Here is a 26,696-nt window from a genome sequence, read left to right as displayed (position 1 = left end):
CAGTGTCAGTTTCGGAGATCGCCCAAAAACTTCGCTCGTTCAATCTCGGTTTCACCTCACAACTCGCGCCTCATCGCAGCACATCACAACCCAAACCACCATCATGGGCTTCATTCGCCAAGTCCTAAATAAAAAACTCATCAACCGCCGACAGCAACAACCACAACAACAACATGGCAACCCCGACGAACCACCACCGACCACACTAATCCCCTTCCCCCCCAACCACGCCCTCGCCGACCTCCCCACCCTCCCCTACCCCCGCCGCCCGCTCACCCCAACCCCAGCCCACCCGCAACAGCCGACCTCCCCCTTCTTCCGCCTGCCCCCCGAGATCCGCCACCAGATCTACCAGCTCGTGCTCGCCGGCCGCGAGATGCACCTCGACATGCGGTACACGGCGGCCGAGACGTCCACCCCGCACTCCACCGCGGGCGCCTCCCTGCACTCGGCCCGCCGCTGGCACTGGCGCGCCTCCACCTGCCACCGCCACCCGGCCGCCCAGCCCCTCGCCGACCGCTGCGGCTGGGGCGGGCCGCCGCCGACGGCCTGCCACCTCTTCCCGGACACGTCGTGCGGTGTTGGGGCCGAGGTGTTGGGGTTGTTGTGTGCGTGCAGGTTGGCGTATCGCGAGGTTGTGGATGTGCTGTATGCCGGGAATAGGTTCCATGTCGGGACCGGGTCGGTCGTGCTGTATACTCCGCGCTTGCTGCCGGCGGAGAGGACGGGCGCGGTGAGGAGGCTGGTGTACCGCGTGACGGAGGAGAGCGTGTGGGATTATGCGGAGGACCATTTGGGCATCGAGCCCGGGCTGCCGGCGTATCGGGTGCTGTTGGGGAGGCTGCCGCGCGCGTTTCCGGCGCTGGTGGGGTTGATGGTGCTCGTGGAGGGCGCGCTGGAGCGTGGGCATGTGCATTGGGGGAGGGGGGAACGGGCGCCGCTGGATCCGGGGGCGGTGAGGGAGTGTCTGTTGGAGGCGATGGATGGGGTTGTGAGGGACTTTGGGGCGCAGCTGGGGGAGTGTGTGCTTGCGATGGGGCATGCCGCGTTTGATCGTGTGATGGGGGAGGAGAGCGCGAGGGCTGAGAAGGTCGAGGTGAACCAGGGCATGTGGTTGCAGTTTTGGAGGCCAGTGGGACCATCTCGAAGGCGTGGGCGGCTGGACGCCGGGTATTGGGTAAGGCGGGTGACTCCTAAGGAGATGACTGGTTCCGAACTTGAGTTCAACAGTCTGGTTGTGTGAACGCGCTCTGGACCTTCTCGTAGTGGATACGCAAGAGCCTACAAAGGATTGCCTCGAGGGTGGGAAGTGCAAGGATTCGGCTATCAGACAAATTGGTAGGTACAAGCCAACGTAAAGATATGCCCTCTCCTAACTAAGAGTCTGACCACGGACAGGCTCCGCGGCAACAAGAAGAGAGAACGCTTCCCAAAGCACGCCCAACATCCCACCTTCGCCACCAAAGCACACCCAACCTACACTCAACCTCCACCAACCCTCATCAACGTCGCATCTACATGGGCACATTCGACTGGCCGGGCATGATGGTGAGCCCTACAAGGGTGTCAGCATTGTCTCCCACCACGCAACAAACACGCAGCTGTACTCACACTTATCGGTGCCGAGGTCCTCGCGTGCGCTCTGGCCCTTGGTGCAAGCGATGGCGTCCGCGTCACTCTGCCTCTTGAGCGGGGAGCACCGGTCGCCTCCGCACTTTCCGTCCATGGCCCTCTGGAGGGCGTCGCCCTCCCAGCCAAAGACGTAGTCGCCGTGGATGCCGTAGCCCGTGTTGTCGCCGTGGCTCCAGTAGAAGGGCTGCGAGCCGTCGGCGGGCCACTCGGCCTTGTTGTTGAACTGGCGCGTGTCGTACATGACCTCGTACATGACCTGCGGGATCTTGATCGGGTGGCTGGCCGGGCAGGGCCCGCCGCTCTCGAAGCTGCCGCTCTGCGGGTACGCCACGTGGCTCTTGTGGTCCGGGCTGTCCGTGTTCTTGCCGTCCCAGCACGACGGGAAGGTCACCGTCACGCGCCAGCCGCCGCCGCACGTCGACTTGGGGAACGCCTTGGTGTCGGCACCCGTGCAGGGCGCGCCGCCGAAGGGCGTCTGCTGCATGTTCTCTTCGCAGCGGAAGCAGAGGCCCGACGGGACCCGGCTAGCCTCGCGGTTGTTGGGGTCGCCGACCAGCATGCGGAAACCCTGGTTCTGTTAGTCCAAAGTCCCTTTCACTTTCTGAACGGAGCTATCGGGGCGTACCGGCGGGAATGCAGTCACCCGGGCGCTGGGTTGGTATCCGCGGATGCTGATGATGGTCAGCCACCAAACTCTCGAGGCCCACCGAAGCAATCTGACGTACTAGTACACCGTCATACCGCCCTTGACGTTGAGGCCCAAGTTGGCAAATTGCGGGACGAGCTTGTACGTCCCGTTGCGGGCCTTGAAGTACACGTTGGCGGTCCAGTAGTTGGAGAAGTCTTCGGAATACGTGCAGCTGGTGCAGGTCGACGCCTTCGGGGGGTCGAGCGACTCGGGGGTCATGGACACGTTGAAGGAGTTGCCGCCGATGACTTGATGCACGTGCGGCGACGGGAGACTGCCTGGGTTGACCAAGGGGTCGATGCGGTCGATGGTCAGCTGCGAGCAGCCGAAACGCATCAGTTCCTGTGCCGCAGCAAGCTGGGCTGCCGCCAGCGCGGCAATCGAGGCCTTGAGATGCATTCTAAGAGGCGATGTTGATGTTTCGGTTTGTTTCGTGAGTCCGAGGAATTTGTAAAAGCGGTGGCGTAGCAACGAGAAAGATGGATGCCAGTACCTCTGAACCAACAACAGGGAACTGGGAGACACTAAGCAGGGCTGGGGATGGCCCTGTCCTCAGCTCATATATGCCTGTCGGGGTTCTTGTTCGCAAGCATTCATCCCCCAGGCTTCTACGGCGCTGCCGGTACCACGTGCATACCCGGGGGAGGAGTGCCGAGCGGAGGAACCGGGCGCGTACAGATGGCAGGCGACCGCTGCTGTGCCCAGTCATACCCCGTGGGAAAACTGCCGAGACTGCTGTTAATATAACCTTATATTCCTGCCAAGTCTGGGGAGCTACTATTTGATGGGGCGAAGACCTGATATCCGTCAACTCAACCGATTGGTGCGCATCCCTCCCCGGAGATGGATGCTTCCTCCTTTGGATAAACCTGGACCCAATGGAGATCAGTCGGGATTTGGACAGCCCAACGATACTCTGGCTCGGTCCTTTTCTGTCGGAGGAAGACTAAACGTCGTTAACGGCATATCAATATTGGCCACACCCTCCATGGACCTATATGACGCACTATCCTATTTTAGAAGCTCGTGCACCCCTACCCATGGATTGACGCCTTACCCTTCGGACATTTCTTCTTCGCCCAATACCCGGCAGTTTAGCACTCGCGACTGGATGCCGTCCGCCCACCCCACAGCTTGCCTCTGTGAGACTTGATGACCCAACCACAACAGGCAGTCGAAGCAGCACCGCCTCGGCCTCTGGGCAGGGAGCTCAGGGTAAACGAGACCTTTGTTCCTCTACGGCAAAATGGCGCCTGATAGCGGTATAGGAAAGCTACCGTCATGCGAAAGAAGCAGTCGCAGCCAGGGCATGGGGACACCCTGGAACCGAAAAGGCGTCCATCAGGCTTCTAGATGCGCCTTGAACAGTCGTATCGCGTAGCTCTCGGCGGAAAACCAGGTTTTTCCTCTGGAACGGCTGTACTTACTCTCACGCTCTATGAGCATTGCTCGCCACGCCTACCTCCAACAAACTGCCAGGGCCTCCTAGAGCAGGTTTTGTCAAGCATGCCATTTGGTTCCGACAACCTGTAGCTTCTTGGGCCATTCTGACCGCGCAAAACCCGGCATGATGCACCCCCTGTGGAACTTTGCGGGGGATAAAGGGGCTGACCGGGGGCGAAGACGGCGTGATCTATCCAGTTAGGCGCGGGGGCGAGCGGGAGCCCAGGCATCCGGTGTTCCGAAAATGATACCAAAAGCTTGCAGTTGCAATGTGCCGGTTTAATTTCCAGAGGCAGACAGGTTTCAATTTAAGATGGACTCTTTGACAGAGGATACAGTCCCACGTTGATCACAACCCCCTATCCCCACCCAACTTTCCAAGGCATCATGTTGTTCCTCGCATAGAAGCCCAATGTTCCAGCCGTTTCCAGCCGTCGTGTACCTATGTCGTAGGTAGCTATAACTCCGCAACTAGCAATAGTTGGAGAGCCGGTGTCCGTGTCTTTACTATCGAGATAAATAAAAGATAAACGCCAATTTTGGAGCCCCCCAGCCAGCCCGACCGTCGTCCGGCCACCGCCATTCCCAAGACCACCGTCACACTCACCTTCATCCCCCGCAAGCCACATTCTGCCACTTTCTGCCACTGAACCCGGAACCACCGACCAAAGCCCAGTGCATATCCCTCCAGAACACCATCTCCCATCACTCACTCGTCTACCATCTTCACCCCATCCCCTTCCCATCCCCACTTGCCCCAAGCCCACACTCACAGCCTCACAGCCCCCACTCCCGAACTCACTCACTCACTCACTCACTCACCCCCCCTCTCCCTCCCACGCCGCCCATGCCTGTGCCTCTCCACCCACTGATCGTAGTTCACATAATCCCGGTTCACCTTCCCCTCCCGGTGCGTGCCCAGCACCCGCGGCTCGTGCCGGTCGGCCTCGGGCCCCACCATGTAGTCGCGCCCGGCCTCCCATATATACCACGACCCGCCGAGTATGCTGCCGAGGGCGAGGGTGGACATGCTGGTTAGGAGGGTCATGTTAGTGTGTTTTGGGTAGTGTCCTACGTGGTGAGGGTTGAGGGCCTTTGTTTTGTTGGGTTGGTGGGTTTGGGAGATATTGGGGGTAATTTATACTAGGAAAGGGGTAAAGGGGGGGTGAGGAAAGGGGTGGCGCACGTGCTTGGGCCCCATGCCGAGAGCGGGCGTGCGACGGAGGGCTTGGGTTTGGGCGTGCCGCCGTTCATGCTGGTGAAGATGACGGGGCGGGTGGTGTTGCTCTTGCCCGTGACGAATGTTACCGGGCGCGAGGTGGCGGGAGCGGCGGTGTTGTGCACGGGGAGGTGTGGGTGTGGGAGGAGGGCGCGTCGGCCTGGTGCGAGGCGGGTTACTCGTAGCATTTTTGAGACTGACTGGAGGTTACTGTGTTGGAAGCTTTTTCTTGTGGTGTTGATTGTGCGGGGATGTGGTTTGGATAGGAGGTGGGTTGTATGACCGTCTGACTGGTTGATATCGCCCCTTACGCTGGGTATGACGCAAGTCCCAGGTCATAACCATCCCGCTCAGACTTTCCTACCCCGCTCTCTTTGAGTAGGTACTTGTAGGTATACACAGCAAGGAAAACTCAACAAAGGCTTGCTTCAGAGAAACGAGGAAAGAATCTTCCATATGTCAATCACGTAGCATGAGTTGTAAGTAGCGCCACGGTACCTAACTATTGATGAACCATTATTAGTTCACCTCTATGAAGCTAAACCTCTCCATGGCAGTTTACTTACCGCAGTTGACCACATACCGTTCGATTAGTCTATTCCAGCATGTAACACAATAGATGTCGGCCGCCACGAAGGTCGCGTAACTCTCCACGGGGAACACGGGCAAGTGGGCAAGGCCCGAACACGGGGGCTCCGCAAGCTACCTCACGAACTAACGGACCCCTCGCACGGAGCCGTTCGCCCGACTCCATCGGCTCCATGAACCAGGTAGCAAACCCACTGTTCCTGGTGGACATTGAAATCCTACCGAGCAAGTGCTGCACGTTGATTATTGGCTACACGTTTCTGTAGGATGGTGAAAAATGGCGCCTCTCGGGTAATGCTGCCGAATGGAGCCGAAGATCAACACGGACTCCGCGATGTATCCATTCTATCAGGGGTTGGTGGGTTCAGACACGCGCCCCGAGTCGTGACAGGTGGCTTAGACATGCATACTTAGCACATACATATCACAAGCTAGAAGGGTCTCGGTAGACTCTTGCCGCATCAAACGGCATTCGATGGGCTTACATGAGCCTAGGAAATCTATTTTGTGTATTTAAACCTTCTCCCGTTCCCATCTTTACTTTGGGGAACCAATGCACTCTTTGCTTCCAAAATCCCACTGCCAAGCTCCCTGTTGTGTAGCAGGACGAACAACACTGGAGTTAAACAGGGGATAGAGCAGTAGTCTTAAAGCACCGGAGCGGTATCGTGGCCGTTAGTGAATATGGACTAAGATCCTATCCGGAAGTCAGCGTTTACCTAACAAAACAACGTCCAATGCCGCTTACCCCCATCATCAACTTTGCCAACACGTCAAATCTTTGACCTAGCCATCTTCTTTCCCTTCCCACACACGTACACGACAGAGACAGATGTCAACGACAGCCAGCTCTCTCTAGAAAAAGCCCAACCCAACCGACAACATGAACAACCAAGCCCTCCCGAGCAAACCAGAAACCACAGTCGGTCCCCCGCCCGACCCATCCCCCGACTCCTCCCAAGACGACCTCCCCACAACCAAAACCAAACCCCCCGCCGCGGCCACCCGACACGGCCTCCCCCACTTCCCCGCCACCATGAACGCCTACGGCCAGTGGGGCAAGATCCGCAGCTTCAACCTGTGCGGCGCGGCCGAGAAGGACCGGCTGTGCCACGTCGAGGTGCACACCGGCTACAGCGGCAAGCCGCCCCTGGGCACGCGGCCCGGCGTGGTGCTGTACGATGGGAGGGACGGCAAGGCGCCGGTGCTGGCGGCCGCGGGGTATGAGTCGTACCGTGCGGCGAGCAGCTATGGGTTTGATGGCAGGAGTGTTGTTATGATGCCGGCGTTGGCGGTGGCTGGGGGTGGGGGTGGGGGTGGGGGTGGGGTTGAGGATGGGGGGTTGGTGGTGGAGCAGATGCCGGCGATGGTTTGTGGGGGGAGGGTGGTGTTTGTGTTTGAGGTGGAGGTTGGGGCTGGGAAGATGGTGAGGAGGGAGAGGTTTGGGTGGTGGAAGGTTGGGAAGGGGACGGATGATACTGCCAAGGACGGCGGGTTCAAGTTGGTTGCGTTGCCGGCGTCCCACGAGGGGGGTTTGTCTGGTCAGGGGAGCACGGCTTCGGATATGCCGGGGGACGCTGATAGCGGGGAGGTTCTGGCGTTTTTGACGTGGCGCAGGTTGTTCCCGAAGTTCAAGCACGCCTTTACGCTTGAATTACTTGGGCAGGGTCAGTCGGGCGAACTGGGAGAGCGATGGAGTCTCATGGTTGTTATTACGGCGCTGCGCATCTGGGCGCTGCGCTTGAACGGGAAGACGAGGACAGGCGTTATTGCAGCAGCATAGAAAGCTGAGGGTAATTGAACGGCGTGCTGTTTGTTAGCAGTTGCAAAGGAACCCGCCGCATTCTTGGTCCCGCTGTTTAGGGTGTAAGAAAACATCTGGGTGGTTGTGGCAGTTCCGGAACCCAGCGGCATCTGGTGAAACACGGAAGGTATGCGGTCGGGGAACGGGGAAGCGCTGTTCTGGGGACGCTGTAGTTTGTCAACGTTATGTCGAAACCGTCGTGGCGAGATCAGATCACAAGAAGGGATGCGAGGGTCCCTTCATCGTGTAGGAGATCCTGGACGCACCAGAATCCAAACAGCACCAGGAAGAGACCCCAAGTAAACAGGTAAGGATGTGTTTGACAGAGACGTGCGAGTACTGGCCCCATATTACCATGGTAGGGGTAATAAGAGAGTGGATGCAGTGGGAAAGACACAGATGTCAACCCCTTTCGACATTGAGCTAGCCTCCCGATTCTAGTCTCTGGCAGGTGTAACCATTGTGGCCCCAGCCAAGTTCCAGTTCCACGGCAGGTCAACCTCCCGAGCGATATTGCTACCAGTCAATTATTAGTCTTGTAGAGAAGTCCGGGCGGAAACAATAGCGCATATTCCGTCGTTTGATCCCAGCATCACCCACCTTTTAGTTTTCCCATTGCTTTCCACTACACCATCCCAGGCCGGTGAGCACACGTGCAAAGAACACAGGTTCGCTTGGGGGCTGAATCAGCCGTTCTTACGGTTGCCAAGCTGAGTGCTGCAGGTCCGTGGCGCTGCAGCAGAAGGTGAGCGAAGCGAGTCGGAATTCAACTTCTCCCGAGCTTCTCCGATCTCGCGTCAGCATTTCGACGTCGAGGCTACACCGGAGAGCGGCGCACTGCAAAGTTTACACATTTCACCTTCCATTTTCAACTAACTGCCATCGGAAGCCGTCTTCATACACCAGCGCCAACCGGGCTTTGCCACCGTCTCAATTTCGGCTTGACCAAGCAGATCACCCGCCTATCATAGGTACCTTACCTACCCGGCCGGTAATCACGCGCAACCAACTTACCCTGCCTAAAGCCCTCACCACAATCATGGCCAAACCCAGCATCCTCTTCCTCCACGGCTCCGGCACCAACGCCGAGATCTTCCGCCTCCGTAAGTGGTCCCTCCTTTCCTCCCCCTTTCCTTTCCATCCTCCCCTCCATCCCCTCCCGCTTCCCCCTCAGAACTCAACCCACTCCCTCTCTTCACCCATCCATCACCACTCCCCCCCCCAGGCCCCTTCAGAAACATACTAACCCCCTCCCCCCCCAACACACCAGAAACCCGCAAACTCGCCCACCTCCTCCAACCCCACTTCACCCTGCTCTACCCGACCGCGCCCCTGCCCAGCAAACCCGGCCCCGGCGTCCTCCCCTTCTTCGAAGAGTGCGGGCCCTTCGCGACCTGGATGGACGACACCTCAGCCGCGACCGAGGACCCTTACTGGGGCGCCGACCACAGCGACGACAGCAGCGGCGTGTCGGCGCTGCTAGCCTCGATCGAGCGGCTCGTGCGCGACGAGGGCGCGGGACCCGTGGTCGGCGTGGTGGGGTTCTCGATGGGCGCGCAGGTGGGGATGGAGGTTTCGCGGCGGATGGGGGAGGCGGTGAGGGTGGTGGTGAGCGTGTGCGGAACGGTGCCGTACCGGGGCGGTGGGGACGCGGCGAGGGAGGAGGGGTTTCGGCGGATGGTGGAGAGGGGCCGGGTGAGGGCGGAGAGCGTGCAGATTATTGGGGAGACGGATCCGTGGCGGGGGCAGAGCGAGAAGTTGGTGGGGTTCTTTGAGGAGGATGGGAGGAGGGTGATTCGGTTTCGGGGCGGGCATATGATGCCCGCGGATGATGCTATCAATAAGCAGGTGGTGAAGGTCATGCTGGCTGCTTGTTCGGGCGTGTGAGGGAGGTAAGGGTAGGTACCTAGGTAGGTAGTTGAGGTTGTTTCAGATGGGCGGTTGCTCACAGGGTAGGTAGGTATTCATTCACGTAGGGGGCAAAGGAATTCGAAAAAGACACACGAGACGAATATATATAATTAAACGGACGTTGTACAATCTTTTCGGGCTGTGTTGACAAAAGAATTAGATATCTAAAAGACCATCTACGCCGAGTTCGAGTCATCAATCGTTGGCACAAGATGAGAAACCAGAGAGCGGCGACTCACGCTGCCTCCTCATGATCCGCCTCGGAGCCCTCGGGTGTCGGGTCGGGCAGTATGACCGGGTCAACCGGTGGGAGCGCAAAGGCTAAGCTTGACTTGGTACGGCACCGTGAACATCTAATAGCTCTGGCCCTGGTTCCACGAAGTCCAAGTCGGTTTCGGCCACAGTAATTGCACCGTGGACGGTTCCTACAGGCTTTGCAGGGTTGGCCAGGAATGTCGACATGGGCGTTGATATTGTCGCACCCGCGACAGAATTTGAAATAATCGGCCATCATTAACCGATTATTGACCCTTCTCTTTACAAGACCAAAGTTCGTTTCGAGGTTGTAGATGACCCTCTGTCTCCACTGAGCTGGTGTTAGACGAATGTTTCTGCTCCGGTCGACATTGACCAACAACCAGTACCAGACCTGGGCGTCGGCACACTCCAAGCAGTACGGTTTCCTCGCTAGCGCTTTTTCCCTTTCAAGCATGAGGCCAATCTTGGTCAGACGTTCTCCATCGGGGAGAATGATGAGGTCCAGCCACTTGGTAACCGTCTTCTTGCAAATCGTGCATTCGGCTTTCGGATACGCGATTTCCTCTTCAACAGCGACTTCCTCTTCAACAACGATTTCCTCTTCAACAGCTTCAAGCTCGTCAGGCTCAGGTTTGGGAGTAAAAATCGGACTCAAATCCCGTTCTGTTCCCAAATCCGAATGCGTAGGGGACGGGGGTCCCTCCTCAGGGCTAATTTGATTGTCACCCGTTGGAGCGTCCATCCTTTCTTTCCATCCACTTGAATCTGAGAGCCCTCTTCTAACTGGTGAGCAAGGAAAATCCGAATCCGCTGAACGCTTCGTAAGTCTATCGTTGTGTCAGCGGTTATAAATAACAGAAAGTTGATTCAGGCAATTGACGCCCGTACGGTTCATGTGATATCCGAATGATTAGCTTGTTCTTGCATTACAAGGGCTTTGTTCAACCGAGCTTTTAATGCTGGACAATGTTCCATGCGAGCGAATTCCTTGTTTGGCAAAGCCATTGTTGCTCAATCCAAGCCGGCCTGACACCGCGGGATATGGGTGTTAGGTAGCAACGGACAAGGTGTGATAAAGAACCTATTTGCTATAGTTCAACTTTGGCCTCTTCATTCTAGAAACGCCTGCGGTATTACGAGAAGGGGTATTTCGTTAAGAGAAGGGTTTCTCGACACGGAAGGTATACCTGGCTTTACACAGGTCGGACAATGGTACCTGATGATAACTTGCTGAACTCTTCTACAACACCGACATGGCCCACACGCGAGACTTGGCCATGACCAATTCAGCCGAAGTTGAGGTCGCCCTGCAGCGCCGCCGTAATTGCTTGTAGATAATCGTTTGTTTATGTACACAAGATTGTTGAAGAAGTTCAATCACCGACCAGCGGCCGATTCTTTCCACTCCTGCCACGCAATCCAAGTCTGGAAGATGCTTACACACAGACTCAGCAACCCAAGAATCACGGCAGTAAATATGCCCACCGCGGTCGCGAGCATGATATGTCGTGACTTGCTCCTCCGCTCAAGCCAGACATCCAGCCTACCGCGCGGTTTTGGGTTCTCGATCTCATCGTACAGGTCCATCAGACGCGTCCCCCAGACGGGGAAGCACAAGGCCCTCTCCCTTTCGTGCCGGCTCAACTCGAATAAGGCAGTTCCAAACCGGAGCGAGTCCGGGTCGAAGCCCTGTTTGCTCACTAGAGTGCGTAGCATTGCTTGGGAGTTGCCGCCCGGCGGGAAGATAAGCTGAATCGTGTAGAGGGTCTCCAGTGCGAGTTCGCGTGGAAGACAAGGAAGAGTTTCATAACTACTGCTGAGTGGGAATTGTTAGCCCAGTCCAGTCCACTGTATCTTGAGCCCAACCTCTCCTGATTGGGGACTTACTCTTCATCGCTTCCGGTGGGCTTTGTCGCTAAGAGATGTTCCCTTAGAACACTAGTTAGATGAAATACCTGCACTACCCCAGCCGTTGAATCCAGCCTCAGGTGGTCCCGCAAGTTATCGGTACGCTCTATCCTGATCCCAGCAACCCTCCTCAACATCTCTGCCGTTAGGCCGTTCTTGATTACCGTTGCCTGGGGATCGCCAGCTTGCAAACTGGGATGGATTCGAGAGGGGAAGATCTCCGCCAAAGCAATTTGCAAGCATGCAATGGAGCCTCGGACTGCTGGTGGCGAGAAACCGATGCCTTCCTCGTCCCCGCCACCTGTTTGGTTGAGAAAGCCTTGACTGTCGGCACTGTCGAGGTTCGTCATGGTTAAGACTCGTGCCGCCAGATCGAATGCGCGGCCTTGGTCGCTCTCGGGCACCATCGTCTGGCTATCGACATCCCCGAGACGAGTAGCGAAATACTGGTGCATACAGAGAGTCCGAAGAACCGTGAAACCGCATCGCCTGGTAAGCCGGATAATGTCGAAGAGATCCCGATGGCCTCGGAGAGCTTGGTCCTCCTCACCAAAGAAATCCGGGACGTATGAGCCAGTCACCCCTCGGTAGAAGTCGAAGAAGGGGCCTAGTCGTTCACTTCTCTGGCCCCAGGGACAATTGTCGACCCCCGAGCAGCGCCGTGGCGGACAGCTTCTTTCTTTGATGTCTTGTTGGCAATTCCCACACAGCTTCCAGTCCCACATTGCCTGACACAGCTCTTTGAGTTCGGGAACGGTTACGTCTTGGAGAGGAAACGCCATCTTGGAGTCCGAGTTCCGGTGATTCGCTTTTTTCAAGTTGACCGTCCGAAATCATGGGATGCCCATCGAAAACAATCTTGCCCCCCAAGACATGTCGATACCCGCGTCGTTCAGGCTGAGAACAAGACGCACGTGTGCTCCGAGTGGCTGTGAAACGTACCAATAAGAGTGGTGCGCGCGCTGCGTGATGGGAGCAGCTGCGCCCCAATTACCCTGCAAAGGCATCTTATTTGAATGCCAGCTATTGGCGTACTTCACAACTAGCACTGCCTCGACCAACGGCCTCGACGTGGTACTGCAGGCTCACGCGCACGTCGGTTGCCTCTAACAAACCCACATCAATGATCATCCCGGTTTTGTTTAAATAATAATACAGAGCAACGTCGTTGACAGCCTGACGTCTAAAATTGTGCCGCCAGAATATCATTATATCATAATACCTAAGGTACCTACCCAGATATCCATTGGACTAAATCGCCGCGTGTCAATGCCATCATGTCGTGGTCGTCATTTGCAATTCCAACCCGGCGTATCCCAACTGTGGCCTCCGATTCCGACCCAGATACCTCAACACTCTCGTCCGCAACACCATGGGACCAAACTTCGGCCAGGGCGCAGCCGATTCCCTGCCAGGGCAGAACCTTAACGCACACCGATTCGGGCTACGGAACGGAAGACAGCTCCGCGTTTGTCTCCCCCAGCGTCAAAAACAGGTCGGAACTATCACAACGAAATGGCGAGGAATCTCAAAATATTCCCGTGAGAAGCGTGCCGCTGCCCGGCAAAGAAGAGTTGCAGATATTCAGGACTGAGGTGGATGGCGTCTACAATGCCCGCTTTCGGGAAATCGCGCCCGAGATTCAGCGCCAATTAGTGAAGAGCACCCAGCAAGGGCTGCCTCTGTTCCAGTCATCATCAAGGGCCAGATCCAGGAGGCAAATGACCATGTCGTTGAGACTCATGACCGTTGGCAGAACGGTCGAGACAGCTAGGCCATCCATCGTCGTCTTCCTTCCCGGCGAGGGAGCCAGTCGTGTTGAGACGCTGTTAGAACAACCATTCCTGCGGTCATTATACAGGCCTGATGACGGCATTACACCCTCCTTTGACGTTGTTGTTGTCGGCCAGCCGCCCAGGAAGCGGCTTCGCCGAGACATTCGCGTCACCTGGGACACCAGTCTCTCCAAGCAAAGGGACCTGCCGACTTACTGTGGCGCTCGGATCTGCCTGAAAACGCCCCTGGGAACCTCGGCCATGGCCACGCTCGGAGGCGTCGTGAAGCTCACCTACGGACCCCGAGACTTCAAACTCGTCGGGATGACCGCAGGGCACGTCCTAGAAGAGCTATTCTATCTCGAAGAAGCAGAGTGTCCCGACGGCCCTGTCACCGAGGATACACAAGCCAGACTCGACCCATTCAACTTCAACCACCACCAAACCGTCGGCAAAATGCTATCCCCATACCCACCCACAGACGCCGCCGACGACGACATGCCATCCGAAACCACCGACATCCGCACCCCGTCCTGCGACTGGGCCCTCTTCGACATCGACCCCACCCTCCGCATCCGCCCCAACCTCCTCCGCCGCTCAGGCAGCACCGCGGTCCACCACCACCACCCCGGCAGATGGGCCGCCGGCCCCAACTCCGGCATGGTCAACGGCCGCACCATGACCACCGCACCGGCAGCCAGCTTCCCGTCAGCCGAGCCCATCGAGGTCGCCCTCCTCGGCGGCTCCACGCCCCATTCTCAATGCGGCAGCGGCGGCAGCGGCGGCACGATGCTAGGCGTGCTCTCGCACGTCCCCGGCGGCATCATGCTGGACGCTTCGCACGGGTTTGTCGACGCCTACCTGCTCGAACTAGACGAGGGGCAGGCGCCGCTGCGGGACGGCGACTCGGGCGCGTGGGTGGTCAACCCGGTGTCGATGGAGGTGTACGGGCACGTGGTCGCGACCGACGCCACGGGGGACGCCTACGTGCTGCCGCTGCACCGGAGCTTTGAGGAGATGAGGGCGGTGCTGCCGGGGGTGGAGGCGGTGGATCTGCCGCGGACGGCGGACTTGTTGGATGTCGCGCTGCGGGCGTCGACTGCATCTGCATGTGGTGGCGCCGGGGTGAGGGGGGGCGGCGTGATGACGGGGGAGTGTCCGCGGGAGCGGAGGGCGTCGGAGGTTTTTTTGCTGTGTGATGGCTGGAAACTGCGGGATTTGAAGAGGTCGAGTCTTTATCATGATGGGGACTCGGGGTATGGGTCGACTGGGTCGGTTGGGTCGACTTTGGATAGCGGCAGTCCCTTTGATGTAACGGGTGAAGATGAACTTTGGGATTTTGGGCTTGCTGAGGAGGCAGATTGTCTGTTTTGATGAATATTCTAGAGAAATACAGGCGCCCATCATACAATTTCACCTTACCCACTGCGAGGTCCTAGGTGTCCGGAAGTTAAAAATATCATATTGTTGGGAAACACCGAGGTCATATGGCTCACGATGTTTCGTATGCATCGGGCCGCCCTCCCGGTCACGCTACAAATACCACAGTAATTAGAACTTGGCAATGAACCGGGTGAACTCGCGCCCACAAGCTGGCCACTTCAGCCGGGTTGCTCTCACACAACCGCAGACCACAGAGGCAAGAAAACACCAGGACAATTGCCTGTATCGATTCACACGATGCGTGTTCACCCAGTCATCGCTCTCGTGCTTTCAAGGTAAACCATCCCCCCTCCACTTCAATGAACCTTGTACTTGGTTATCACTTAACGAATTCTTGAACCTTAGCGCCGCCGTGTCGGTCTCGGCCACAGATTGCCACCCCGCCTCCTTCACAACCATCATCACCACCGCGTCCCCCACCTCAACCGTCCCGGTTTCCACCACAACTGCAGACACCGTCACCAGCTATCCCGACTCATGCACCTACCGCCCAACACAAACCTTTTACTCCTCCAGCGGATGCTCCCACACTTGCGCAACGGGCTTCTGCATTATTGATGGTATGTACCTACCCACCTTCCCTAACCCCCCTTCCATCTCGCCATATCCCCCAACCCCAGGCACCCAACCCCAAAAAGGGCCAGAGAAGTAAGGACGAGAGACGAGAAGCTAACGCACACCCCGCCCAGCCCCCGCCACAATCTCGTGCGGCTGCCCGCGCGTGTTCATCGAGACGCAAACGGTGACGGTGTGCCCGACACATACGCCGTGCCAGCAGTGCTACACGGGGTGGGGTACGTTCCTGTATACCGAGGCCTGTGCCACGGCGACGGCGGTGGTGGGGGGTTGATCGATGTTCAGGTGGACTAGGGAGGGTTATGGTGGTGGAGCTGGGGGCATGTGGGCTGTCAGATCTAAGAAGTAAGTAAGGGATGTTGTTTGCCTTGGTTTTGGAGACTTGGAAATCTGGAATAATGAGAAACTTCAGCGAGACACAATGTTAGTTATGGGTGGCGAGTCCACCAACGGCAGCACTGTCACGCAGATACGTGCATTGCCCCGCCAAAGTACGTCGAGTTATTGCCGAGTCGCTCAAAGGCCTTGCAACCGCTGAGAATACAGGAATTGAATATCAACCTCCCATTGTTGTACGTTGGTAAGCGGTATTAACAGTGTTCTGATCACTGTTATCTTTGCAGGCGGTCTCTGGTTATTGCTTGTTCGTGATATCGTGCTGGTGTCTGAAACCACCAACGCTTCCCAATGACTTCACCAGCGCAATACTTGTTTGAAAGCGACCTGAGAAGAACCTCAATCAACGGGCTTGTGGCAGGAGAAACGGCAGCAACGATGGTCGACAGGAACCGTGCTCTTAAACTAATTAGGGTTAGGGTATCCGTGCACCGCCAAAAGGGCCCCGCAATTTACATGGTGGGGTCCATGCTGCTTTTCTTCTCGAACTCAACCCAAAGTTCGCTCCGATCCAGGATTATATCCCATGGAATACTCCGTGGCCGACCGTCAGCGTCTGGTCCCCTGCCAAGCCGAATACCGCCAATTCCATCCTGACTTAGCAGGATCGGCAGGCTGCCAGCGGCGGTCTGGGTGCAGCTCTCCCAGTTGCCACCGACGACGACGACCTCCGTGAACCCTGCGACCGGACACCACCCGGTCAGCGACACCGCCATGGCCGAATCCAACTCACCAGTTCCTGTTCTCGGCACCATGCCTCCCGAGATCATTGCTCTAATCCTGGACTTTTTAATCCCACAGCCACCAGAAATCGGCGAGACACGCCCTGTCGCCTACCACCAACTGATGGTAGACGAGCCCTGGTTCGACTTCACGCGATGCCGCCGCGGCCTCCATAGCGTCTGTCGCGTCTCCCGTCGCCTCTCGGAGATGGCTCGCCCGCTACTATATAGGGTCGTTGCAATCTGGGACGAAACCGCAATGCTTCTCTTCTTCCGCACCCTCTGCAGCAAGCCCCACTACGGCCTCTTCCCACGCTATGTGTCTTGCCACATCACCTTGACATGCAACAATGTCATCCGCGAAGTCCGCGAGCTCCTTCCCAAGTACCTCCCTACCTTCGCGCCAGCTCCGGGGTCCGGGATCCTCGTCACGGCCACTCGGCAGTTCCTCCACATGCTGCGCAGCTTCCTCCCGCAAATGGTGGCCAGCGTAGGCGACTTCGACCACGTGCCCCAGGCGCTGTTCTGCTTCATCCTGATGTTCCTCTCCAAGGTAGAGACGGCCCTCCTGCAAATACCCATCAGCGACGATCAGCCGGAATACGCCGTGCTCTGCGGTCAGATCGAGGGGATCAAGGATCTCTTTCGAACCGAGCCCGATGCGGCGCCCCTACAAATGATCCGCACCCTCCTCCTCCAGGGCGATCCGGAGCTCCTGTCCGAGATCGAAGAAGACGAGTGCGAGTGCGACGGCCCAGACGTCTGGGGCGCGCAGCCCCGAAAGTACGCCCCGCTCTTCTCCAGCCTCCCCAACCTCACCACGCTCGAAGTCAGCAGCGACGACGGGGTCTGGACGACGGCGCTCGACGAGTTCGACGACTTCCTCCCCTTCGACGAGGCCGCGCCGCCGCCCTTCATGCCCAACATCCGCCACATCTACCTCCACAACAGCGTCGCCTACCCGGGCGACCTGCACCACCTGCTCCTCAACGCGCCCCGCCTCGAGACCCTGTACATGGCCCCGCGCGGCGACGACTCCCTCAAGGAGATGGTCGACGACGGCCACGCCGCCGAGCACCCGGAGTCCCTCGACATCGGGCTGGCCAGCCACGCCAAGCACCTGCGCAACCTCGACGTCAGCTGGGAGGACATCTCCGGGTTCGAGAGCCTGGTGGGCCCCGACGGGCGGCTGACATCCCTCGCACAGATGGAGTCGCTGCACACGCTGTGCGTGCAGATGGGCCTGCTGTACGGCAAGCCGTCGGCGGTGCTCGAGACGCCGCTGGTCGAGCTACTGCCGCCCAACCTCGTCGAGCTGGCGCTCGAGGACTGGTGGTGGTCCAACGTGGAGCTGCTCGACGTGCTGCCGACCTGGGCCGCCCGCGACCGCGTCCGCCACTACCAGGCCCAGAACCACTACCGCGCCGCCGCGCTCCGCACCCTCACCCACTTCGCCCGCGACGTCCGAACCCGCCTGCACCGCCTGCAGCGCGTCGTCTTGCTGGTCAAGATCCCCTGGACGTGGGTCCTCGAGGGCGCCGTGCCGCTGGAGTTCCACTTTGAGGTGGTGAAGAAGGTCTTTCTGGAGCAGGGGGTCGAGTTCTCGGTCAAGTCTGACGAGGTTTAGGGGGGCGTTTGTTTGAAGGGGTGAGGAAAGGGGTGGGTTGTTGTGGGACGACGCGTCATGGTGTTGTTTACGAGTTTACGAATGTCATCGTTACCAAGATGAGGATGGCCTGCCATGATTGGTATAGTTATAGCGTATTTTTACATAGACTCAAATGTGCAAACTGAACGGGTGTATAAACGGGTTCCCAACAGGCTGCCTGGCGATCGCATGAATACATGGTAAGGCTGAAGCACCGCCCGGATCGGGCGCCCACTTCCCGGCCGCAAACCGGGTTTCGCTGCGAACCGAGCCCGGTTCCGGGGCCGAGGTCCGGGGTCCTGACCGGCATTCGACGCGAACTGCTGAAACCCAGCATGGGAAGATCATTCTAACGGAAAACAACCTTGCAGATGCAGGTCGATTTCCCCGGGCGGTTGTAAAACTCGACATCAAGATGAACGGTTTTGGCCCCTGAGTTTGTGACCGTCGAAGGTTTCGAGAATGCACAACTCTTCCCCACGGGGTATCAGGGTAACTGCCGTGCTGCCGTGACCTGGGGGCCGACCGCTTTCGGACAGAACTCACCAGCGGCGGATGATGCCGACTTGGTGCAACAACAAGTGTGCTCGCTAATTACCTAAGAAGTTGCAATGGAGATCGGTCTAGATTCTGGAATCCATCGCCTGGTGGATGTGGTGGATGGTATCCTCCCCGAAAGAGTAAGAGGTCGCGTTTCCTGTTCCCGAACACTGCTGAGCCTCTCTTGGGTTTCTGGAAGGAGAGTCGTCCAATCTTTCTTCCGCATTACGTGGGGCCCGAGGGCCGCCCGGGCCCGAATTAGCGTGGGGCTTGGGGGTGGTTCCATTCTCCGTGACGGATGAGGGATGGTGGACCGACTGCGTATCGACGAGAAGGGAGCTTTGCATGTTCAATGGCTTCAACACGGGAATAACTAACGTTACCATGACATGCCTCGAGGGCGCGTCTCGTGGAAAATATCTGCATCACATGCGTGGCAGTGTCGCGAAAAAAGATCGTCCGCAAACTCTGGCGGTAAGTGTCCCTGAAGATCCCCAGTTGATCCTGCCCTAAATGGTGGGTAAACCGGGATCTGAAACGCGCCGGGGGCGAAACAGCTCCGCAAATCGAACTGAGCGTGCGAGCCCGTGGAACATGCCCATTGGGGCCAGCAGGGAAGTGCACTCACGAATCTCGGAATCTGTCATCTCGGCGAGGCTCGGCGGGAGGGTTGCTTATCTCCTGGCGAGCACGCCATCCCGGTGTGTCAGCTGACTGCAGGAATGCCATCCCACACATACCAAGGACTTCGTTTTACCATAGTTACCAAGAACAGAGAAAATGCAAAGGATTCTTCGTACCACCGTGCCTCTCGGACGGCGGGGCCGGCTCGTTTGTCCGGCTACGACGGGTTGTGGGAGACGGGAGGGGCGGGACTTGGCGGTCAGAACTCTATATGCGCGATGCCGGGGGAAATTGGCGGTGTTGAGTGTGCGCTGTTGCCAGTTGGCGTGATCCGAGAGTTACTTGGAAGTGTACGAAGTACGAATACTGGACACCAGGACGAAACTCTCACCTCTGTGGCACGGGGCGGGAGGCCGCATCAGCAACCACGCTGACATCGTTGCCAAAATCGAGTCCAGACATCCGAGAAGTAAGTCGTTCGGTGCTTCCGAAAGAGCACCGGAGCTTTGGGATGTCCAGGTCGCCGGATCTCTTCCGGTTCAATACCAACCGGCGCCGAGCCGGGAATTTTGCGGGTATGCGTGACTCTCTATGTACACGGATACGAGTGGCATTGTAGAATTGCCATCGTTTTCCGAGGGCTTGCGTGGCGGTTGGACAAACACGGGATGACATGTGGGTTGGAGCAGCTGCCAAGCCCGGATAGTCAAGAAATCATGCAATGAGTTCTCCTTCCAGGTTGAGGAGTTCCCTCTTCCAAGATTGGCAGGAAAGGTTGAAGGCAGCGGCGCCGCCGTCCGAGCAGCTCGGTTCGGAAAGAGCAACTCGAGAGCAAGGGACACATCTCTCTTGATACTCGAGGGCTGTGAAGAACCCGAATGGGCAAGAGCGAAAATGGCATGGGCTGTGGAAGCAAGTGACGACATTGGTCCACTGCCAGACTAAATTGTCAGAGCCGAAATGAAAAGCGCACCTGCATCAAGGGACCAGATGCACTAACCGGGGGTAAAATAACTGCAGCAGTCAATCATCCCCATCAGATTACCGAATCTCAGTTGTCGCGCTCCGCAACCCGGGATGGCACAGATGGACATCGGAAAGTCGGCCAAAGTTGACCGACCAAAAGAACATCGATTCAAGTTCTTGTGTCCTTGTTTCAGCAGAGCGCAACGCTGCGGCAAGGTCGAAGGTGGCGCTGCTTCTCCAGTGAAGTGACTAACAGCCAGTGGTAAATCCGGCTTCTGAATCCACTGCCGGTTGGGGGCCCTCGGCCGCTCTCGCCGCTGCCTGCTGCGCTGTCTGGTTGGCCAAGGCCCAGACAATCGGGCGGAGCGTGGGTGATTCTCGAGTGGTTGAAGAAAAGAACCACTTGGTTATGCATCTCCACAGCCCCTGAACTCTCGCTCGTCCCAGCTCATCTTGGCCGGCTTGGCAATTGTTGAATGGCACACCAGTCAAGGATCGCTGTGGGTTGGCGGCACGCTTGGCGCGAGACGGGCAAGCCCGTCACCCAAAAGATGAAAAATCCGTTTTCTTGCCCGCCGCCAAAATCGCCAGCAAATCCGCTTGGGTGCCCTGAGCACCCTTCAACCCCTTCAACCAGGTTCAACCACGCTCCAAAAGCCACGCATTTCGTCCACCCGCCATCTCGACGCCGCCCTCGACGTTGCGAAATCCAAAAACTACCGAGTAACGCGGCATCCAGGTCGAGAAAAGGCGGATAGAGGTCCGTGTCATTCGTAATCTCCACCTCATTCGCCAGTCTGCGCAGTCGTCAGATGCCTCCGGCGTCGCTGTCGACTTCTCCTCGTCCCTCCGGCACTATCTGTTCCCAAAGACGACGCCCGCCATCGTCTCCCTACGAAACGACCGCACAAACTTGAGGTCGCCCAGACGTGATCCCTCGTCCCGGATCGACTCTCGGAACAGTCTCGGTCTCGCGTTGGGTTCTGTTCTCCACTCGCTTCTCCCAGCACCGAACAGTGGGGGAGGATCATCGGTAGCCATTGTGTTCTTGTTCTGCTTTTTTCTTGTCCTTTTGTCTTCTTACTTTCATTGTTGGACCGGTTCCGAGGTGGGCATTAAGCAGACACCATGAGCGCAAGACCAAACCAACGAAACATTAAATGGGTTGAGGTAAGTCGTCCCCCGACGGGAGTTCCTTGTGTTGTCCTGTTGCACCCTGCGCAAACACGGACAACGCCGGTCATCTTCACATGCTCCTAAACCCTTCCCCGCCGCCCGTTCCCGACTTTGACTGACCTAGTTATCTCGTGCAGGGCCTCCGAGGTATTACCTCCGTCCTCGTCATCGCCACCCACATCGCGAGAGCCCTCGACTTCCCCTTGTTTTGGCCCGCCGACTACAAAAATGGGCCCCCCAGGCTGCTACAATATCCGTACCTGCGGATACCGTGGCAGGGCCGTATCGGCGTGCCCATCTTCGCCTTCTTGACGGGCTTCGTGTGCGCCTACAAGCCGGTCAAGCTCGCGTACCAACAAAACAACGCCCCCGCGGCCCTCAAGTCGGTCGCCCGCAGCGCCTTCCGCCGCCCGCCGAGGCTCATCCTGCCGGCCCTGATCGCGACCTTTATCAGCTTCGTCATGTCGAGCTTGGGCGCTTACACGGCGGCGAACCGCTGTGACAGCCATTGGGTGCGTTTCGACGCGCCGGATCCCGAGCCGTTTGGGGAGAACCTCAAGAGGTTGATCAATACATCCGTCACGACGTGGACAAACACGGAAAACCTATTCGATAGACACCAGTGGGCAATGCGCCCGCTGCTGATCGGTGCTTTCCAGGTCTACATCGTGCTGGCGGCCACTATCGGGATGCGGTTCAAGTATCGGATGCTGGTGCATGTTTTGATGGTCTTCTACTGGCTGGTCAACGTCAGTCCCCTGACAGGTACGTCATTCGCGCGCATGCCATTAGCACGCGCAGCAGACAGGTAACTAACGTAATGATAGAAACGTTCGGCGCCATGCTCACCCTCGGTACCCTTCTGGCTGAGCTGTCGCAGCACCGTCCTACCCAAAACTTCATCTCCAACCACCAACGGCTGTGCACCTACGTTCTCGCCCCGCTCATCTTCCTCATCGGCGGCTACATCGGGTCCTACCCGGCCGAGCACGAGGACTGGGCGCCGTGGTCGCTGAGCCTACACCGCTTCCTCAACAACCCGGTCGACGGCCGCCGCAACGGCAGCATCCTCGTCCCGCGCGGCACCGACCCGCTCCGGCGCTCGTCGGCCTTCTTCATCATGTGCACGGCGATCTCGCTCTTCCTGTCCCCGCTGTTCCAGAAGGCGCTCTCGCACCGCGTGCTGATCTGGCTCGGCCACCACTCGTTCGCCGTCTACCTCACGCACGGCACCATCCTGCGCACGGTCGGCATGTGGATCGTCTACGGCATCAGCGGCGAGCCCTGGACGCCCGCGGGCAAGAACCCCGACGGCTCCCAGCAGGAGCAGGTGTGGCTCAAGCCCAAGGGCCGCCCCCACAAGATGGCCGCCATCCTGGTCTTCACCGTCCTCACCTACACCGCCGCCTGGGCCTGGATGAAGTGGGTCGACACCGCCTGCGCGCGGGCCACCCAGTGGCTGGAGAAGAAGGTGTTCGAGGACGAGGACGCCGTCGGAGAGGGCAAGGACGGCATGGCGGAGAAGGGGCTCGGCCACAACCGCGGCCACAGCCGCGCCCACAGCCGTGCCTTCTCCAACGGCGGCCCCCAGCTGCCCAGGCACCACGACGGTGAGCGGTCGCAGCCGCCGCCTTAAGCCTACTTGGGCTGGACAGGTGAAAATCCAGACTGGGCAGCGACCGGGCCCGCCGCTGATGTCGGACTCGAAAACAACGATTTAATACCCTTTCCATTTGTCGTAATGGGGCGCGGCTCTTAGAGATAACTTCGCTGCAGCGATTTGGGGCATTTGGGGCATTGCATGCGACATTGGCATATATATACTTACACGGGCCGTCGATCGTCTCTTTTTTATTTATCTTTTCTCCCAAACTTCGTTGATGTCGTCGCAGCGCGAATACCCCGGTTCGAAAACATCCCGAAACTCGGTTCTGTTGCATAGAAGCGGGGCAAGGTGGGCGTCATGGCGAGATGGGATGCGTTCCCCAGCCGGCCGGGGAAAGCCGAGCGGTTGTATATTTGGTGTGCGTTTAGGTAATGCGGTGGTATTGCTTGGGGGGGTGGGTTGGGGGCGAGGCTTCCAGTTAGCGGAGAGGGACAGGGACGGTCTTGGTGGGCGGGCTGTCTTCGGTGTTCGTTATGTGTACATAACGTTTGTGTTTTTGGAGTATATACACTGGCGTTGTTTAATTCAAGGTGCTTCCAGACGCTGGCCTGTTTCTTGAGAGAGAGTGTGTGTGTTGATGGGTGGCCGTCGACCGTGGTGGAGAGGTTGTCGGCCCGCCGGCATGAGTCCATTCGCAGTTTACCACCTAAACACAACAAACTGTATCCTAGCACCACAAAAGTCTCAATCAAGCGGCTGCAACATCATCTCAGTGGTTGGAGTTCTGCAATCAGCGCGGCTGGTTGCCTTGCTGGCGGAGTGTTGCTCCAACTCAGGGTCCCTAGTTTGTCAGGAGGCACTTAGGTATGATGTTTCAAATGTACCCAGTCCCCGCCAGCCTACCGTACCTAGGTACCTAGTAAGTCCCTAAACATAAACGTAATCCTCGATGGTCAATAGCCATGACTACTACTATTCGCCATACTCCGGTTCTGTGTCCGGAAAACATATAATACAATCGACAAAGCGTGAAGAAGGGAACGGAGTCTCATTTCACTGTAGTATCTCATCCACAACATGTGATCTAGGTACTCAGCGTCACGGATGTCGAGGGTCTACTGTGCTTCCTAGGTTGTTACCTATTATGACTCGAACCGGACAGCCACAGCACAACGGCTGGAACAACAACATTATTAGCAAATTTACGGGAATGAACTCGCTCATCGAGCTCCCTTTGTTCTTACTTTACGAAGAGTAAACAGACTACAGTATTTGTGTTCGGCTTCAGTGAAGACCTCAGAGAAGCACTACCAGTCAGCTTGGCTGGGTTCAGTGATGGCCTGAGATTTGTTTTCTTCAGAATGTTTATACATTCCCCACTCGGGCTATTCTGGTGAACTGCCTAGCTACCTCGTACAACATACATGTTCAAAGTCTATGTGTCGAAACCGATACACAACGTAGAGCCTGCTCCGCGATCCGACAAGCCCACTTCTTTGGACTATAACTAGTTGCCTACAGTGGCAGGGAAGTGACGCGATATTCCCTAAATAAGCAGGTTTTGTATTTCAAGCCATTCCCACCAACTCCATCCCATCCCAACTCTGTTGTTGGGCACCCGGCCTTCAAAAAGCCTCCGCCTTGCTTCCCACAGATTTCCACACAACTTCACACAGCACTTTTCCTTCTACTCACTCATCGCCACACAAAGACGGTCAACAATCCACAATCCAGCCTTAGAAATGCCAAAGTATAGCAACTGCGCCACCTGCGGCGCCGAACGCGGGGACTTTCCATTCTGCCTGGAGTGTGAGAAGAAGTATGCTGCCGCCGAAGAATCCGATGTCGACAGCGTCCCAACCACTCGCGCCAAAAAGAGAGCTGCTCATGGCCGCGTTAAGAACAAAGATTCCGGTGACGCCATCGCGTTGAGGTTAAAATCCGCCACCAATGCTGCCCGGGCGCGCAACGATGGCCCACAAGCTCCTGGAACACAGATGGATCTTCCGAGCCTCCGTCAGTCTGACACGAACTCTGGGATCTATCCTGGGCCGCTGACCTACGACTTTCGGGGCAACATAGTGGCTCAGGGCAGCAACAACAACCTCCAAACCGGACTGAGCCCAGTGCCGGCCCCCAATCAAAGCCTCGGCCAGCTCTCGCTCCCGCAGGGCTCTCCCAACAGTCTGCCGATGCCTAACTGGCCGGTCCAAGACTACCCAACCCCCATGGTGATCTTCAATCCGGTCACGGGTCTATTCGAAGCTTCGCAGGGGTTCTGTCTTCCCCAGTTTGTCCCGCAGCAGGGCGGAGATGGCGTCAACGCCTTTCTGCCGAACCCGAACCAACCATTCAACACCCCAGACAAGGGCACCTCGAACAACGCCCTCATCTTCCCCGACGACTGGAACCCAACAACACCCACCACGCCCAACAACAACAAGACCAACAACCCCCACGACGGCCTACCCTACCACCCCAACTACAACTCCATCCCCCGCCAAACCCAACTCCGCCTCCAGCCCCACCAACTCCAGCACCCGAACCCCAACCCAACCTACACCACCACCCTCCCCAACACCTCTTCCACCTCCGCCTCCTCCTCATCCAAGACCACCCGCCGCCGGCCGTCGACGTACGGCACGGGGGAGCGCGGGCGGCGCAACGCGCGGCTGCACGCCGACGGCCTGTGCATCTGGTGCCAGCGGCCGAATCCCGACCTGCGGCGCAAGGGCTGCCCGGCGTGCCTGCCGCGGCGGGCGGCGACGACGGCGCGGTGGCGGGAGGTGAGGGCGAAGGGGGGGTGGGGCGATGAGGAGAGTGGTGGTGAGGGTGAGGGTGGTGAGGGTGTGGGGGGGAAGGGGAGGAGGAGGAGGAGGAGGCGGGGGCGGGGGAGGGTGGTAGGGAGTGCTAGGGGGAGTGTGGGGGGGAGTGCTAGGGGGAGTGTGGGGGGTAGTGTGAGGGGGGGTGTGATGGAGAGTGTGGAGGAGGCTGATGGGTTTGGGTATCGGGATGGTGAGCCTGGGGGTGGTGTTGAGGGGGGCGGTGTTGAGGGGGATGGTGATGAGGTGTGGGTCAAGATTGAGAAGGGTGTTGAGGGTTGAGGAAACGGAGGGACGGAGTGGTGGGGAGGTGGCAGAGGCAGAGGTCGGGGTGTAAAGGGTTTGGCGGGTTGGTTGGTGTTAACGTGTGGATGAGAGGGGAATCTGGTATGACTTGCATGATATCACGACTAGGTTAACGAGGCGTTGGGTGTCTGGTTGTTTACTTGGATGGTACATGTACCCAGGGTTTGATTTATTCGGAGTTAGTTCATGGTGATACTTCATGCACCATATTAGGGGATAACGTAACTCGCTATCAACCACAAATTAGTAACTTATTATTACCTATTACTATTCATCATGGCCTTATTTATGACTTACTACAGTTTCTTGGACTCAAGTATATTTCTTTTTGCCATTTCTTCCCTTGACCGTTGCCCGAGTGATCTCAACTTGCCTGCTTTTCTACGATGTTTTGTTTAACCTGCGTACCTCAGAAACATGGACTGTATCTGGCCCCGTTTCGATTCCAATCCACTTATTCGTTTGCGTCTTTTATATGTTGCGAGACTTGACGGCCGAAGATGAGTCTGTTGGTGTTCTGTTGTTTACTCTCAAGCACTGTGGAACCCTCGAGCCCCTGAGCTGAGCGTGAGCTAAAAGTGGGCACCCTTTCGGTTTCGGCAACTCCGTCGTTCAGATGCCAAGGAATGGCGCAATTGGAAGACC

The 26,696-nt window shown here is 57.6% G+C and overlaps 12 protein-coding genes across 12 annotated transcripts; 8 read left to right on the top strand and 4 right to left on the bottom strand.

The window, feature by feature from the left end:
• Positions 1–31: 31 nt before the first annotated feature.
• On the top strand, positions 32–1,399 carry B0H64DRAFT_144795 (uncharacterized protein). The gene has a single exon (XM_062798331.1). The coding sequence runs from the start codon at positions 104–106 to the stop codon at positions 1,241–1,243; it is 1,140 nt and encodes a 379-aa protein (XP_062658871.1). The 5' UTR covers positions 32–103; the 3' UTR covers positions 1,244–1,399.
• Positions 1,400–1,514: 115 nt separating this feature from the next.
• Positions 1,515–2,719, bottom strand: B0H64DRAFT_441773 (uncharacterized protein; the record flags this gene model as incomplete). The annotated part of the gene is made up of 4 exons (XM_062806595.1): positions 1,515–1,555; positions 1,612–2,200; positions 2,258–2,303; positions 2,358–2,719. 4 exons carry the CDS (start codon positions 2,717–2,719, stop codon positions 1,515–1,517), a joined length of 1,038 nt encoding a protein of 345 aa, XP_062658870.1.
• A 1,800-nt stretch (positions 2,720–4,519) lies between these two features.
• On the bottom strand, positions 4,520–5,323 carry B0H64DRAFT_395085 (uncharacterized protein). The gene is made up of 2 exons (XM_062803732.1): positions 4,950–5,323; positions 4,520–4,794 (listed from the first exon to the last, which is right to left on the bottom strand). Exons 1-2 carry the CDS (start codon positions 5,168–5,170, stop codon positions 4,578–4,580), a joined length of 438 nt encoding a protein of 145 aa, XP_062658869.1. The 5' UTR covers positions 5,171–5,323; the 3' UTR covers positions 4,520–4,577.
• A 1,130-nt stretch (positions 5,324–6,453) lies between these two features.
• B0H64DRAFT_474332 (uncharacterized protein) lies at positions 6,454–7,631 on the top strand (the record flags this gene model as incomplete). The annotated part of the gene is made up of 1 exon (XM_062808046.1): positions 6,454–7,631. One exon carries the CDS (start codon positions 6,454–6,456, stop codon positions 7,351–7,353), a length of 900 nt encoding a protein of 299 aa, XP_062658868.1. The 3' UTR covers positions 7,354–7,631.
• A 493-nt stretch (positions 7,632–8,124) lies between these two features.
• B0H64DRAFT_144762 (serine hydrolase FSH) lies at positions 8,125–9,391 on the top strand. The gene is made up of 2 exons (XM_062798330.1): positions 8,125–8,477; positions 8,645–9,391. The coding sequence occupies exons 1-2, from the start codon at positions 8,414–8,416 to the stop codon at positions 9,259–9,261; spliced, it is 681 nt and encodes a 226-aa protein (XP_062658867.1). The 5' UTR covers positions 8,125–8,413; the 3' UTR covers positions 9,262–9,391.
• A 22-nt stretch (positions 9,392–9,413) lies between these two features.
• Positions 9,414–10,322, bottom strand: B0H64DRAFT_395079 (uncharacterized protein). The gene has a single exon (XM_062803731.1). It carries the CDS (start codon positions 10,283–10,285, stop codon positions 9,521–9,523), a length of 765 nt encoding a protein of 254 aa, XP_062658866.1. The 5' UTR covers positions 10,286–10,322; the 3' UTR covers positions 9,414–9,520.
• Positions 10,323–10,828: 506 nt separating this feature from the next.
• B0H64DRAFT_395078 (uncharacterized protein) lies at positions 10,829–12,404 on the bottom strand. Its single transcript, XM_062803730.1, has 2 exons — positions 11,431–12,404; positions 10,829–11,359 (listed from the first exon to the last, which is right to left on the bottom strand). Exons 1-2 carry the CDS (start codon positions 12,231–12,233, stop codon positions 10,921–10,923), a joined length of 1,242 nt encoding a protein of 413 aa, XP_062658865.1. The 5' UTR covers positions 12,234–12,404; the 3' UTR covers positions 10,829–10,920.
• A 105-nt stretch (positions 12,405–12,509) lies between these two features.
• B0H64DRAFT_395077 (uncharacterized protein) lies at positions 12,510–14,637 on the top strand. Its single transcript, XM_062803729.1, has one exon. The coding sequence runs from the start codon at positions 12,729–12,731 to the stop codon at positions 14,598–14,600; it is 1,872 nt and encodes a 623-aa protein (XP_062658864.1). The 5' UTR covers positions 12,510–12,728; the 3' UTR covers positions 14,601–14,637.
• A 33-nt stretch (positions 14,638–14,670) lies between these two features.
• On the top strand, positions 14,671–15,990 carry B0H64DRAFT_395076 (uncharacterized protein). Its single transcript, XM_062803728.1, has 2 exons — positions 14,671–15,229; positions 15,359–15,990. Exons 1-2 carry the CDS (start codon positions 14,791–14,793, stop codon positions 15,517–15,519), a joined length of 600 nt encoding a protein of 199 aa, XP_062658863.1. The 5' UTR covers positions 14,671–14,790; the 3' UTR covers positions 15,520–15,990.
• Positions 15,991–16,018: 28 nt separating this feature from the next.
• B0H64DRAFT_395073 (uncharacterized protein) lies at positions 16,019–18,171 on the top strand. Its single transcript, XM_062803727.1, has one exon. The coding sequence runs from the start codon at positions 16,356–16,358 to the stop codon at positions 17,988–17,990; it is 1,635 nt and encodes a 544-aa protein (XP_062658862.1). The 5' UTR covers positions 16,019–16,355; the 3' UTR covers positions 17,991–18,171.
• Positions 18,172–21,084: 2,913 nt separating this feature from the next.
• B0H64DRAFT_144668 (acyltransferase 3) lies at positions 21,085–23,061 on the top strand. Its single transcript, XM_062798329.1, has 3 exons — positions 21,085–21,311; positions 21,455–22,082; positions 22,145–23,061. The coding sequence occupies exons 1-3, from the start codon at positions 21,270–21,272 to the stop codon at positions 22,951–22,953; spliced, it is 1,479 nt and encodes a 492-aa protein (XP_062658861.1). The 5' UTR covers positions 21,085–21,269; the 3' UTR covers positions 22,954–23,061.
• Positions 23,062–24,623: 1,562 nt separating this feature from the next.
• On the top strand, positions 24,624–26,291 carry B0H64DRAFT_459506 (uncharacterized protein). Its single transcript, XM_062807444.1, has 2 exons — positions 24,624–25,709; positions 26,004–26,291. Exons 1-2 carry the CDS (start codon positions 24,666–24,668, stop codon positions 26,025–26,027), a joined length of 1,068 nt encoding a protein of 355 aa, XP_062658860.1. The 5' UTR covers positions 24,624–24,665; the 3' UTR covers positions 26,028–26,291.
• Positions 26,292–26,696: the final 405 nt, after the last annotated feature.

This window comes from Chaetomium fimeti, assembly GCF_033439085.1.
Source record: "Chaetomium fimeti strain CBS 168.71 chromosome Unknown B0H64scaffold_4, whole genome shotgun sequence".
In the NCBI taxonomy this organism is placed as follows: Eukaryota; Fungi; Ascomycota; class Sordariomycetes; order Sordariales; family Chaetomiaceae; genus Chaetomium; species Chaetomium fimeti.
Note: the sequence above shows the minus strand (reverse complement) of the source record. Positions and strands in the feature narration are given on the sequence as shown.